Below are 15,792 nucleotides of genomic sequence, written 5' to 3'. Positions count from 1 at the left end.
ACTTAAGAGTACAGCCTCAATATGCATCCATTTAGCTATAAATGACTCTAGTTTCTCATTCTTTATGGCTGAGTAGTACTCTATTTTATAAAAAAAACCACATTTTCTTTATCCAGTTTCCAGTTGATGGGCACTTGGGCTGTTTCCAAGCTTTAGCTATTACAAACTGTGCCGCTATGAACATGGGTGCACATATATCACTGTGGTATGATTCTTTTAATTCTTTTGGGAAGATACCCAGCAGGGGAATAGCTGGGTCAAATGGGACCTCTAGTCCTAGTTCTTTGAGGTATCTCCATACTGATTTCCACAGTGGTTGCACCAGTCTGCACTCCCACCAGCAACGGAGAAGGGTTCCTTTCTCTCCACCCACCCCACCCCCCGCCAGCATTTGTTATTGGTTGATTTCTTGATAGCAGCCATTCTTTCTGGGGTGAGGTGGAATCTCAGGGTTGTTTTCATCTGCATCTCTCGAATGACCAGTGATGTTGAACATTTTTTAATATATTTGTTTGCTTCTTTTATTTGTCTGAGAAATATCTGTTCATTTCAGATCCCCATTTTTGAATTGGGTCTTTGAATTTGGGGGGTCTGATTTTTTTCAATTCTTTATATATTCTAGATAGTAGTCCTTTGTCTAGGGTACAGCTGCTAAAAATTTTTTCCCATATTGTAGGTTGTCTGTTAGCTCTGTTGGTGGTTTCTTTTGCAATGCAGAAGCTTTTTAATATGATGAGATCCCAGTTGCTGATTCTTTCTGCTAGTTCCCGTGCTGCTGAGGTTTTGTTCATGAAGTATTTTCCTATGCCAATGTCTTCAAGAGTTCTACCTAACTTATCTTCCAGCAAGTTTAGTGTTTCTGTCTTAATATCTATATCTTCAATCCACTTCGATCTTAGTTTAATGCATGGTGATAGGTATGGGTCTAGTTTTAATCTTTGGCAGGTTGAAATCCAGTTTTGGAAAGTGACATTGTTTTTCTAGAGCAATGCATCACTTTCAGAACAGCTGTGAAATACAAAAACAGTGTTGCAGAAATCTTGGAAAGAAATACACAGACACACAGAATTTGGATAAAATAATAAAATTTCTTCTCGGGAGCAGGCAGGAGTGCCAGAAACAGGTCTGGTTCGTTTCTGAGGCCCTTTGTTCAGTGTTTCCCTTTTCATATCCTTTTTAGTCATTATCTCATCCCAAGTGGTCTTTGATGTGTAAATACAATTCCAGTTCCTATTTATGAGTCACAGACACAAGATAGGCCATATACATTGTAAATTCACCCTGGCATGGTAACTTTGTTAGGTTAATGAAGTTACGGGTTAGAGTCAGATAATTCTCACCTTAAACAAGGAGTTATGGGAAAAGCAAATCTTAAAAGAACACATTACTTATTTTGCTTCTACAACTACCTTAATATTCAATCTATTAAGTTACCTAAGACTTTTCTGTATCAACAGGACTTCACCAAGAAATATTAGAAACCAACTGATAATCAGTCTCCCGGAAGAAAGTTCCACTCTTACTACCACTTTCTTCTCGCATTTCATATCCCATTGCCTCTATGGTCTACACACTTTTCAGCTAAACCCTGAGTCCAAGGACAATTCCCCATTAGGACAGTGGGAAGCACAGGTAGCTTAGTATCAGCCAATTGCATTCAGACCCAGGTAGCTGCTTTTTTAACACTGTGTGACCAAGTTGCCCCACTGAATGTAAACTACACTTGTCTCTTCTGTAACATGGGGACAAATGCAAGAGCTGTTACGCAGACGAAGCAGGTACATTTAAGGAAGCAGCTCTGTGCCTGACTCACCACACATAGATAATAGTTGCTATTTTCACCATATTTTCATGCAATTGGACAAGAAGCACTTCAAGAAGGGTCTGCAGGCAGTATGGAATGACATTTGTGGAAGCAGGATGAACAACAGCAGACTCTCCTCAAGTCTTTCTGAAGATTTTAGAGCATGCAGCTACACTACTGACCTACACTAATCAGCTTTGAATTTTTGAGATATTTATCCTCTCCGTAACTTTGGAGGGGTGGGGGTGTCGCTGGGGAATGAACTCAGAGCCTTCTCACTGAGCTATGCCTCCAGATTTTTTTTTTTTTTGAGACAGAGTCTCACTAAATTGTCCAGTCTGGGCTTGAACTCATGATCCTCCTGCTGCAGCCTCCCAGAGTGCTGAGATTACAGGCATGCACCACCACGCCTGGCTTCTCTGTAAAGGGCAAGAGAAACACAGACACATACACATACACACACACACACACACACACACACACACACACCCCTCAGGCAGCCATTCTGCCACTCCAGGAATTCAGAGAAGTCATGAATGAAACAGTGGCTGTGAGATGTACTGAATGATATGATAAAAAGGTAATAAGCTAGTCTTAATAACAAAGGTGCTTACCCCCAAAATGTCTTGACCCATCCATCTCCCCTCTAGATGATAACAATCAAAAAAGAAAGAAAGTCAACACCCTTGACATTTAACCCACAGTTGTTAAAGGTGTTTCCACTCACTGTCAGCCCTGCAGGCACACATTTCAGGTATATAATGGGACCAAAACAACAGTCACACTGACCTGCGATTTGTGGGGCCCATACTTCCTCCTCTTCATAAGGATATCCTCCTGGGCTATAAGGGTCCCACATATTCTGAGTTACCTTTTCATTCTTCTGGGTGGCACAAGCCTGTTGTACTCAGGTGAGAAGACTGAAGAATTCCGGGCTATCACATGGGCAGAGACGGTGTTTGATTACCTTCTATCAGTTAGATTATGGGGCGAAGGAACTAGATCAAATTGCAGCCTGGGAGCATTCAGGCCTCAGAATGCAGGTAAAGGCATGGTGACAGGGAACTGCTGCTTTGCTTTCAGAATCATCAAAAGTTACTCAAAAGTACAGTCTGATCCTAAAATCTTCTATCAGTAATGTCCCAGGAGCTCTTAGTAAAGCAGAAGTGTGAGATAATGAAAAGTAAAGCCAAAACAATAATGAATAAAATAACGAAAGCTGAGTCCATTAGTGCCTCTTAGCTGGCTGGGCTATTTAAGGTACTGTGGCTTCCTCTGTGTCCACACAGCGATAGCTGAATTAGATATGACTAACAGTTTTGACTGGTTCTGCTTAATTGGTTCAGATTAATATGCCAGCTGCACAATCATGTGGGAGAACCATTAATTAATCATATAAACTAAATATTGATGTTTTAAAATGTAAAATGTTCCTTTCCCAAATTTAGGTTGAATTATGCAGTTTTGTATCAACCTGTCTTTTCTCTTAGGCTTCCATCAGAGGCCTGTAACCTACAGAAGGTCACTTGTGAGACCAAAGCGACTCCATTTTGCTAAAATCCACTATTCCCCTAGCCTCTCACAAATTAATGGTTAAAATATGTTTGCTCTGGGACAGAAGATACAATCTGTAACAAACCAAAGTTCCTAAGTTAATTACTCAGCCATCTGTTTGCCCAGGAAATGAACGTTCCAGGCCCCCTATCCATAGAATAATCTGTAGATGTGCTGACTGTCAGTACGTAATGGTCGTGACTAATAGTCAGTGTGTCTGCTGACCATCAGTAAGTGACAGTCGACCACCAACCTTTGCCCCTCATTTCCCTCATAAAACCTACATGTAACCGCCCCTCAACCCCCCCACCCCATGAACCTAGCCAATCAGAAACGTACACTTCATGCTTGCTAAATGCTAACCAATCATGTAACTGCTAAATGGAAAATCTCCAAACCTTGCTGTAACCTCTATAAAAACCCCGCCAATTTGAAATTCGGGGCTCTCAATTCTGATCCGCTGCGTCAGTGACAGTTGAGAGCCCCTGCTCGAGCTTGAATAAACGACCCTCGTGTGCTTGCATCGGGAACGGCTTCCTGGTGGTCTTTGGGACTTCGCAATCTGGGCACAACACACTAAAGCAACTTCTAATGAGTAAAGGAACAAACTGCAGCGAGGCCTGGTGGCTGAGCTCAAGATGCTGCTTGTGGTGGTAAAGAGAGAGAGTCAGACTCCTGGGTTCAGCAGGAATCCCTGCACTGTCACTTGTTAGCAATGAGATCTTGGGCAGAATTTTTGCTTGTTTCTTTGGCAGCACTGGGGATCAAACCCAAGGCCTCACACAAATTAGACAAGTGCTCTACCACCAAGCTACACCCCTAACACTTGCACAAGTGCCTTAACCCCATCAGACTTGTTTCTCCATCTTAAAATAGAGCTAAAAATAACACGCATGCTCTAGGTATTTGATGATTAGATGAGATAATCACTAACAGTATTACCATAATGCCCACCACATAGTAAACACTCAATTGATGTCAGTATTATTATTATTATTGTTAACCACTAGGCTAAAGGAAACTGCCTTGATAGCTGCTCTTTCAGCTGGATTGACATATACAGCCAGAGACTCTCAGTCTTGATTCTGTTGACACTTTGGACCCAATAATTCTTCATTATGGGGGACTCTCCTGTTCACTGTAGGATGTTTAGCAGTAACTCTGACTTCTAACCACTATGTAGCACCTTCACAGTTGTGACACCCAAAAATGTCTTTAAACATTACTGTAGGGTCTCATGGCGGGAGGAGGGGAACAGCAAAATCCAGTTTGAGAACCACTGTAAGACTAATAGCTGCTGTTAAGGACCCATCATCTTTGCCAAATCACTCTTGCCTAATTGTCCAGTCAACTATGTCCACCGTGTAACTAAATGATAAGTCATGCATCAAAAATCACTTCTTCCCTCGTCATCAATTCAACTCTGTGAAGACGGTGTCCCATTTTCCTCCCCATTCTCAGTACTAGGCATAGAATGAATGAACAAGTACACCTCTGAGGTTTCATGTTGCGAGACAACTGTGAGCAGTATTTATTTAGGGCTCCTTTCTCTTCAACCCCAGTCTACATACAAACGAGCTAAAGACTGATGCCACCCCCACATGCCTCCACGGGGAAACATGGCAAGCCAGCCCAGCTGAGGGAGGCCCATGTAGAAGGGCAAGACACGAGCACCCTTTCATACAGCTACAGAGCATGGAGCAGGAGCCCAACACAGTTCACCTCAGAAAAGAGAACCAAAGATCTGGCCAGAGTCTCAGGACAGGAAGTGGTCCCAAAAAACCCCACAGTCAGACAGATATACGTCTGTGTCAGATAACTTATGATACGCTCAAGATGGTGTGAGACTACATCCTGTCATCCACTTCTTGAACTAATCCTGCTAGTTTTTTGTCCATTAGTTTTAACCTAAATACTCTCCCTTTGTCCCAGACAATGATAAACATGCTGAACAAAAGCTTTCCAGTGGCCCATTAAATGAAGCTATTTAATTATGTAGAGAATAATTTAAATATCCTATGAAATAACATGTGTCACAAAGTTCATCAAACAGAATAACCAAGTGAACATCACTTTCATTATTTCCTTATGAACCAAAAAATGATGTAACTGTAACAGGGGATTGCAGTATTTCCAAAGCATACAAATGAGGACTCTTAAGTCCCTAGTTATTTGCTGCTGAGATATAAATTGGTAAACAAACATAAAGCTCTCTAAGTCATGTCAGACACAGTCACTGTTTCCCTCATACCCAGTGCACAAGTTAACCTTTTGCCCAACTCTGATTTAATTACAACTTACTTTCTTTGTGCCTTTATGCAAACGTGGGTAGAATTAGTGGTGATAATAAAAGCTTATAGCCTCACATGAGAAATTTCTTCCAAGGCCATGTATTAGGAAAAGCTATGTACTTCCTCTAAGAAAGTAGATGGCTTTGGGGAGAGTGGCAGAGGCAGGGAGAGAATAACTAGTAATATATCATGTGTCCTTTTCACTTTCATCAAGACTCCTAGACCAAAAGTTGAAATTCAATTCTAGTGGTTCATTTGAGTTCTCCTTTTAGTCTTGGGCATGACTTTCTACTCTAGTTTTTATTTCTCTGGGCCTGATTTTTAATTCCTCATTTATAGCTTACTATTTTATGGCCTGTGTTTATTGTAAGTCACCTCAAATACTTCATAAAATGAAGCAAGCCAGGCATGGTGGTACATGCCTGAAATCCCAGCACTCAGAAGGCTGAGTCAGGAGGATTGCCATGAGTTTGAGGCCAGTCTGGGTTACATAGTGAGTTCAAGGCCAGCTTGAACTACAGAATGAGACCTTGTCTCAAAAAAAAAAAAAAAAAAAAAGAAAGAAAGAAATGAGGCAATTCATGAATATAAATTAAATAAAACAATATCAAAATGTTTATTATATAAATGATATTGTAAAACAAGAGATAGTTTTTTAAAGAACATTAAGCATTAGGAAGTTCAAAAGACAATTTTGTGGAGTTTTCTGAGGGGAAGTGTTGAGGATATTTTGATAGTGAGAATTTCTAAGAAAAACATAGAACCCCTCTGGAGGATTAATATTTAAGGCTTTCTCCCTTTGCAGTTTACTGAGTAGCAGCTAACATGCGCAGGATTATATACAGGAGAAGATATTGACAAGAAAGGCAAGAAAGATAGTGTCAAAAATCACCCTTACTTTATTTGTATTTGTATTTTTATTGTAGTACTAGGCATTGAACCCAGGCCTCCACACTGAGCCACTTCTTCCCCAGGCCTTTTTTATATATTTATTTTGATACAGAGTCTCACTAAGTCACCAGATTGCCCAAAGTAGGCTCGAACTTCCAGTCCTCCTGCCTCAGACTGCCCAAGTGCTGGAATTACAAGCAAGTGCCATAGGGCCCAGCTCTCTTGAGTTTTGAAACGGGGCTCCTGCAGTCACAAGGATCAGCAGAGAGTATTTTATCATTCTTTGCACACTATTTTAGTCGTGGCAATCTTGGTGACTGTCCACTCAACCCTCTGCAGGGGCAACCCAGCTGTTGTGCTTTACTTCAGTAAGGATTAGTTCCTGGCCAGAAGGCAATCAACCCACCCATCCATCCTTGCCTACTATAAATGTGAAAGATTTGCTATTTAGCCTAATTCAACATCAAATCCCAAAACATAGATGGAGTCATTGCTACAATTTTCTTGCCACCAAAGAAATTTTCCCTCATCAGAACAGCCATACATAAACTAAATATAAACATATATTCTTTACTTTTTTCATTTTTTGAACAGATAATACATCAACATGATCTAGAATTCTAAAGAGATAGTAGAAAGTATATTCCCTCTTTTCTACCCAGAGGACTATTCAGTTCACTGAAGTTAGCACTGTTGCTAGCTTCTACTTAGCTTTCCAAAACTTTTCTATTAATTTATAAAAATGTACAGTCTTACAAACTAGAAAATCAAATAACCCTTAAGATTTTCCCTCCTTCAACCTACTGCATCCAGTTAATTCAAAAGTCTCAAATTCAACTTCAAAGCCTGGAAACCATTACCACTCTTTTCCATCATCAATATTGTACCAATGTCTTCACTTACCTCCCTAACTCTATAATCCACCCTTTCTACACAGCTACCAGAGTAATCTTATAGGTACTCTCTCTCTCTCTCCCTCCCTCCCTCCCCCCCCCCCCCGCCCTGCAACTGGGGGCAGGTGTTGTACTGAGACCTGAGCCCAGGACTTCAACCCTGAGCCACATCCCCAGCCCTTTTTCTTTCTTTCTTTTGAGACAGAGTCTCAATGAACAACTAAGTTCCCCAGGCTGGGCTGGAACTTTCAATTCTCTCGCCTTAGCCTCCCAGAGTGTTGGAATTATAGAAGTGCAATACTATGCCTGGCAGCTATTTCTAATAACTGTCAAATAAACAATCTTGTTTGTACCCTGATGCATCTATACAAGAATCCAAAGGTTATATATCAAGCAGAGGAAATCTAGGTTGCAAGACATGTACATCAACAAATCTGCTGAGTAATATAAACTTCTATTCCAGAAAAATCGACTAATTTGCACTTCTGCCAACAGCAGAATATGAACATTTCCTGTTACTCCACATCCTTGTTAAAATCTTCAGGGTTTAGAGTATTTGCCAAACACTGTGACATGGTATCTCATTGGAGATTCATGGATTCATGGTATCTCATTGGAAATTCATTGGAATTTTCATTTGTATTTCAAAATTAAAATGTGATCAAGCATTTTTTCTAACTAAAAGAATTGACAGTTTTATTTTCACATTTCACAACACAAATGACAACTGTACATGTCCCCCCTACCTCTTTGTCATAAAAAAGGAAGAGAGCCTTCCTTATGCTATTAGAAAACACCCACAGTCACAGCACCAAGATCTTTTGATGATGTAGAACAAGTAATATAAAACTGATATAAAGCAGCCTCCCCTCTAGATATGCCAATTATCCTGATCTGCTCACTATACCCTGTATACATGCATTGAAATTCCACAGTGTACTCCATAAATATGAACAATTACTATTTGTCAATTAAAAGTAAAAATATATTTTAAAAAAAGACCCCCTCCATCCCTACCTGTCTCATCAGTCACTACCAGCTCAGTGGGCACTGAGGGTGGGCTGGAGGTCTCATCACTGGGGTGCAGACACCATTGGCATGTGATCTCCCGTGGCTGCTTCATTCCAGGAGCAGGTGCCACTGGCCCCATCTCAGGAAGAGGAGGACCCATCACTGGCATCATGGGAAGGACCTTCATATGGGAATCTGACATCATATCAAGGCAAAGAGAACCTGGGAGACAGGGGGTAGGTGGGATCATTGTCCCTGCAGGAAGAGAAGCAGAAAATGGAGTAGGAAGTATATTTCCTGATTGAGATGGAGTTGTTTCATCCATCAGGATCTGAACCTACTCTTCCAGCCATTTCTGACAGTAGTCTTTCACATTCTCTTTGTATTTCCCACCACTGCAGGGTCTTGCTCACAGATGGAGAGTCATAGGAGAAGTATGTCTTATAGTAGTCTCAATAAAATGGGCATGCTGCTCTACAGGTCATTGGCCACTATGTCCCATGCCACCCACAAGCCACCTGATCAAGTGTGTTTCTATGCCTCTTAAGTAGTATTCTGGTTGTCTCCTACAAGTGTTTACTTCTACAATCATTAAGTTCTAAGAAATTTTCTCATTTCTGTTATGAATTTTTTATTTAAACTATGGATTAATTTCCAAATTTATAGAACTTTAAAAGTATCTTCTTGTTATTGACTTCTAACTCAAATTCATTCAGTGAATATATTCTATTTGGTAATAATTTTTGAAAATTTTAAAGAATTTGTTGTATGGATAAGATCATGGTCAATTTTTATACAGGCATCAGTCTACTTATAGAGAGTGGGTATTCCCTAATAATTAATTGAATGAAATCAGTTGAAAAACTGTTTTTGGACAGAAAGTGAGCCACTCCCAGCACCCAGGAGGAGACTTCTGGACTGCTATACCACCCCCTCCCCCAGCACAGAGGAGGTGAGCTGCTCCCCGTGCCCAGGAGGAGGCTTCCAGGAGGATTTACCACCCCCCTCAGCACACAGGAGGGAGCTGCTCCCAGCGCCCAGGAGGAGGCTTCTGGGCCACTGTACCACCCCCTCCCCCAGCACACAGAAGGTGAGCTGCTCCCAGCACCCAGGAGGAGGCTTCTGGGCCGGCGTACCACCCCCCTCAGTGCACAGGAGGCGAGCCGCATGGGCACCAGCAAGACCACCACCACCAGCACCCCTCCCCCATCAAAATGAGAAGACACATAAACAAGTCCCAAAACCAGACTTCCAAATCACCGAAAGCAACCCCAAAGGGAAACGAGTTGGAACACTCTGATACTCAACCACCTGGACTCCCTGAACTGGCAACAAAAGAGGACCTGGAAAAAATGAAATCAGAAATAATTTCTCAGTTAACAGCAGAGATTGTGCCCATAGTGCAAGACATGATTAATACATCTAGAGAAGACATAGATAAAAAAAATAGAGGAACTAAGGAACATGATGGAATCCCAACATAGAAAACAAATGCAATCCATAAAACAGATACAAATACATTTCCAGGAGATTAAAAGCTCCACTGAAAGCTTATGCAACAGAATGGGCCAATGTGAGGACAGAATTTCAGATGTAGAAGATAAGATTGCAGTTAGTGACCAGGAGAACAAAAATTTCTTTAAAATTGTAAGAGACTATGAGAAATCGATCCAGCAGCTGCTAGACGATGCAAAGAAGAATAACATAAGACTGACTGGAGTCACTGAAGAAACAGGAGAGAGTGCAGATGATATGAAAAATCTTTTCACAGAAGTGATGGCAGGAAACTTCCCAAGCAGAGGAAACGAACTTGATATACAGATAAGTGAGACAGATAGGACTCCAACTACCCTTGATAAAAAAAAAAAATCTACAGATAGGCATATAATTGTTAAGATTCCAGAAACCCAACAGAAGAACAAAATTCTACAAGAAGTGCGAGAAAAGAAACAAATCACATACAAAGGAAAGCCCATCAGAATCACAGCAGACCTCTCAACACAAACCCTCAAGGCAAGAAGAGCTTGGGGTGACATATTCCAAGCCCTAAAGGAAAACAGCCTCCAACTCAGATTGATGTACCTTGCAAAACTATCTTTCAAAATTGATAGTGAAATGAGATCCTTTCATGAAAAGGGCACCTTAGGAACTTCATGAATACCAAACCAGCACTCCAAAAAATTTTAGACAATATCCTAGGAAAAGACAATAAGGATCACAACCCCAGGAAGCCCAGCAGAATTAATCCATTGGGCATGACAAGAAATTAAATGCAAAGGGGGAGAATCCAACAAAAAGAAAAAGTCATGACAATGATAACTCAGTATCAATCAGTCATAACCATCAACGTTAATGGTCTCAATTCACCAATCAAAAGAAATAGACTCGCAGAGTGGGTCAAGAAGCAAGATGCAACATTATACTGCACACAAGAAAACACACTTAATTCAAAAAGAAACTCATAGACTGAAAGTTAAAGGGTGGAAAACAATACTCCATGTGACAGGAACCCCAAAAAATCAGGAGTAGCTATCCTCTTTGCAGATCAAGTGGATTTCAAACCAATATCTGAAACACTTCTGGTCCCAAGAAATAAGGGATAGTCAACTTATATGTACAAATCTATTGTGAACATGTGTTTCCATTTCTCTTAAGTAAAAACTGAAGAACAGAACTGTTGGTTCTTAACAGTAACACAAGAAATTTCTATATTGTTTTCCAAAATGGTTTTATCATTTTACATTCACGTTAGCAGTATTAGAAAGTTCTAACTGGTTCACACCTAAAATAACATTTGTTCTTTTAAAACTTTTAAATTCATCTCCCTAATGAGTGTATAACTCAATCTTGTTATTGTACTGAGTAGTATTTTTCTGATTCTAGTGTTGTACACCTTTCCTTGTGCTGTACTGGCTATTTATCATCTTCTTGTATCTACTTTTTAATTGGATTGTCTATTAATGAGCTGTAAGTGTTCTTTATATATATTGGTCATAGGTTATATGTATTATAAATTTGGTCTGTTTAAGGACTACTTTTCATTTTCTTAATAATGTCATTCAAAGTTCTAAATTTTGATGGAATCTTATCAATTTTTTTCTTTTATACATCATGTCTTTTGTATTCTAGGAAATTCTTGCCTACCTTAAATTTATGAACATTTTCCCTTATAATTTCTTCTTAAAGTTCTATAGTTTTAGTCTTTCATATTTAGGTTCATAAATCCTTTCAAGTTATTTTTATGTATGGAAATAAAGGGTTGAGGTTAAGTTTTTACATACGAATAACAGGTGTTCTAGTACCATTTGCTGAAAATATTTTCTTTTCCTCTGGTCTTGAGTTGAGTTTATGTTCTATAAAATGTTAATGTTAAATAATCTTTCAAAACTTAGTGGACCATATATATGTGGTTCTATTTCTAGATTCTGTTTTATTCCATTGATCTATATGTCTTTCCTTACGCCAACACTGCCTTGATTACTGTAGCTTTAGAGGAAGTCTTAAAACTAGGTAATAAATGTCTTCCAACACTGTTTTTTTTTTCTTTTTACTTTTCTAGGTCCTTTGTACTCCTACATAACTTTCAAATTTCAATATCCAATTCTTCATTTATAGCAAGTATACATAGACCTGAATTTTTATATATACCTTGTGTTTTCTAATCCTGCTAAATTCAAATACAAGTTCTAGGGCCTCCTAGTGAGTTCTTCGTATTTTCTCTGTAGATCATTTCATCTACATATAAAGATTTTACTTCAACCTTGCCAATCCTATGCTAATTGTGTCTTTTTATTGCCAGACTATTTTGATGTGGGCCTATGTTTCAAAGTTTAATGGACAGATTAAGAGTAGGCATATCTGCCCTTGTTCCCCACCTTAGGGAGAAGCATTGTATCTTTTCCATTCATATAAGGCATTTTTGCTGGAAGTATGGAGTACATGGCTTATGTGTTGAGAAGGTTCTGTTCTACTTCTAGTCTCCTGAAAGCTTTTACCATGAACAGCTGTAGAATTTAGTCCAATACTTTTTCTCCAACTAGTGACAGGATCATATGGCTTTTTCCTTTCCTCTGTTAAAATGATGACTTTTGGGGGTGGATCTTCCAATGCTGAACCAACACTGCCATCCCTATAATAAAACCACATTCTACCTACTGCCAGATCTGACTTCTAATAGTTCATTTTGTTAAACAAATTTTTATCTATGTTCATATTTTTTTCTTCTATTATCTTTATCCAGTTTTAGTATTGGCACAATGTTTATTTCCTAAAATGAGGGGAGAAGTGTTCCTTCTTTTTTCTGCTTTAAATGTTTGATATAATTCATCAGTTAAAATGTATATGAGCCTGTTGTTGTCATATAGGTAGGTTTTCAAGCTAGGAATATACTTTCTTTAATAGGGGCTATTCAAATTTTATATTTCCCCCAGAGTCAGTTTCATTAACTTATCTTCCAAGGTACTTCTTAGAAGTTGTTAAATTTATTTCAAAAAGGATTTTTGTAACATGCTTTCTATATCCTTTTAAATTCTGTAAAATCTGTGGTAATGTCCTCTAAATTTTGATATTGTAATTAAAACAATGTATAATTGAAAAAAACCTGTTTTTGAGTTTCTACCATCTTCAAATCCTTCCTAGCTAGAGTCAGTCACATGATTCTTAAAGACTCTTTGAACATCAGAAACACAAAGATGAGTGTTCCAGTTATACTCATCATTTGGCTGACATCTCCCTTACAGTGAAATACTTGGGGAAGAACGTCAGAATTAACTTTGGAGGGAAAAAAGAGACAGTGTGATTAAATAGAATTCCACATGCCATAAAGGTGTTGAAAAGGGGAAATGAGAAGAGGAAGAAAATTAACTTCTTCTACATCACAATTTCATCTAGCCACAACCCACAGCCTTTCCATTTTCTTATATTTTTCAGATAGTAACTAACTAATCTGAAAATTAAATAAAAAATCATCAGTCATTGTGCTGATTGGCTAATATGGCTTTCTCTAGTGTAATTTGCATTTTAAACGAAGTCTTTCTGCAGACTCAATGCCAACCCAATGTCATGACTAACTTTTATCCAGTCACTTCAGTGTTTCCCTGATTGCTGTTTATTTTTTCCCGTAAATTTGGGAGGAATATTCCCCTTCTCTCCCAAAGCTAATCCTCTATATCCTTGATTCTGCCCCCTCCTGCTAGGCTAATGTAAAACCTTGACCAAGTCTACTAATTTAATGGTCCCATATCATGAATCTCACCATTTGTACTGAAATTTCTTTAGCCTACAAACAAATCAATCTCATTATCCACTACTCTAAAAATTTCTCCCAAGGAGGTGCCTCTTTTCTCTGAGGGATAATGAGGGCTCATCCCCTCAATCTGCCCTTCAGAGATAGACTTTCCTCAATGATGCCAGTGTAGGGGAACCATGCAATAGAGACTCCCCAGAGATTGCAAGGCAAATTCTCCCTTGGCTTTGGGAGGGAGATTCCTTTTGAGTTCCAAGGCAATTCACTGGCAATTTTCTCCGTAGAGGAGAAACAAGAACACTTAAATTTGTGAAATAGCAAAAGGAATAGAAATTGCTACAACTACAATTACTACTAGAAATATAATAAGTGGTATATCTATCATAAAGCCAAAATACTACTAAAACCTTTTTCTTATTGGATAATCAGATCTGATAGAACAAAATAACCAATTACCAGGAAGCTCCATGAGGACTTTCCTACTGCCCAGCCTTGGCTCTTTCTTGTATTCAGAGCATTTTATTATGTTTATCCCCAAACTGGACCCAGCCTGCAGACTTTCCCCACATTATTGTTTTGTATTTTGTCACCTGGCAAAAGATTTACAGTGGGCTGCTGTCTCTCCAGCTGTGCCTGTCTTGCTGTCTTCAAAAAACAAAAACAAATAAAACCAAAATAAGAGTTCTCTATTTGTAAGGATTTTACTATTAACATTAGGGGAAATATCAAAGCAAAAAAAAAAGAAAAAGAAAAAGAAAAAAAAAAGAGCAGTACAGAGATTTAAAAATCTACCTAGAGCGGAGTATGTTGGCACATGCCTATAATCTCAGCACTTGGGCAGGAAAGAAAGAAAGAAAAAGAAAGAAAGAAAGAAAGAAAGAAAGAAAGAAAGAAAGAAAGAAAGAAAGAAAGAAAGAAAGAAAGAAAGAAAGAAAGAAAGAAAGAAAGAAAGAAAGAGAGGAGAGGAAGGAGAGAGAAAGAAAGAAAGAGAGAAAGAGAGAGAAAGAAAGAGAGAGAGAGAAAGAGAGAAGGAACGAGAGAGAAAGTAATAAATCCAAAAGGTTCCTTCATTTTTTCTTTAGATTGAATCTGACAAACTTCTTATGTCCTTTGTGCTCCTACCTAAAGGGGGGAAGTATTCTGGTCCCTACCATCTAGTGCCCTTTTCCAAAATTCGATCAAGGCAGCATAAAGGTGACAATCTTTCTACTAAGCCTTCACATCTTTCAAAAATAACCAACTGCCAGGCATGGTGTCACATGTCTATAACCTGAGCACTCTGGGAGGCTAAGGCAGGAGGGATCCCAAGTTTCAGCCCAGCCTGGGCAACTTAGTGAGTTAGCATGACGCTGTCCCAAAATACAAAGCAATAAAAAAGGGCTTGGCATGTAGCTCAGTGAGAAGGCCGTGGGTTCAATCCCCAGTACTGTAAAATAAACAGAAGAATCAACTCACATTAGCATTTGATAGCCTGGCATTGATCTGCCAGCAAAGCTCATAGAAGGAGAATGAGAGCATAGTACTGTCAGTCACTTCTGTTCAGTCTTTCTGCAGGCTTCTGGCCAACTTCTTTCAACTATGTCTAAAATAATAGAGTTAGCCATAGTTTTTAAAAAGTTAAATGGTTTACAGGTATGCCTAAACATGAAAAGCTTGACTTCACTTCTGAGATCCTTCACTGACCAAGAACACAATGGTAAATACACAGGCCATGCCTTGAGAGAATCAGAGAAATGTGGAGAGGTGAGTTGGGTCACCCTGATCTTTGGAGTGCACTGAAGAATTCGAGTTTGGGCTTTGGTGCGCCACTGTCTGTGTGACCTTGAGCTATGTGTCTCTCAGTAAGTTAGCTCTTCATTTCTGTTTTTGTTACAGTGGACTGTTGTGAGGAGTAGGTGAATAAATATATGTAAACACTCAGAACAGTGCCTGGCATCTGGTAAGCACAGAAAGTGTTTGATATTACTATTAGCTACATTAGCATTAGCTTTATTTAATAACTACATTTTCTGAAAGCCATTTTTAAACCCCAAGGACTTTGCCCCCCAATTGGACATATTACAGGTAGTAGAGAGAAGTTTTGTGTTGAATAAGTGGTCCTTA

General features: G+C 39.1%; 1 protein-coding gene across 3 annotated transcripts in view; it reads right to left on the bottom strand.

The window, feature by feature from the left end:
- Positions 1-9,148, bottom strand: part of Cdc14a (cell division cycle 14A) — a 207,385-nt gene extending 198,237 nt beyond the window's left edge. Inside the window, exon 1 of one of the 3 annotated variants that reach the window (XM_087213192.1) lies at positions 8,451-9,148. In XM_087213192.1, the coding sequence (XP_087069318.1) occupies positions 8,451-8,769 (319 nt within the window). In that variant the 5' untranslated portion in view covers positions 8,770-9,148. The remainder of the gene's footprint in view (positions 1-8,450) is intronic. The other 2 variants (XM_087213194.1, XM_087213193.1) reach the window with 2 other exon arrangements.
- Between the last annotated feature and the right edge of the window lie 6,644 nt (positions 9,149-15,792).

This window comes from Heterocephalus glaber, unplaced genomic scaffold (genome assembly GCF_053883595.1).
Source record: "Heterocephalus glaber isolate CG9 unplaced genomic scaffold, H.glaber_assembly_v1.0 deba00001442, whole genome shotgun sequence".
Lineage (NCBI taxonomy): Eukaryota > Metazoa > Chordata > Mammalia > Rodentia > Bathyergidae > Heterocephalus > Heterocephalus glaber.
This window is presented reverse-complemented; position numbering and strand designations above follow the sequence as displayed.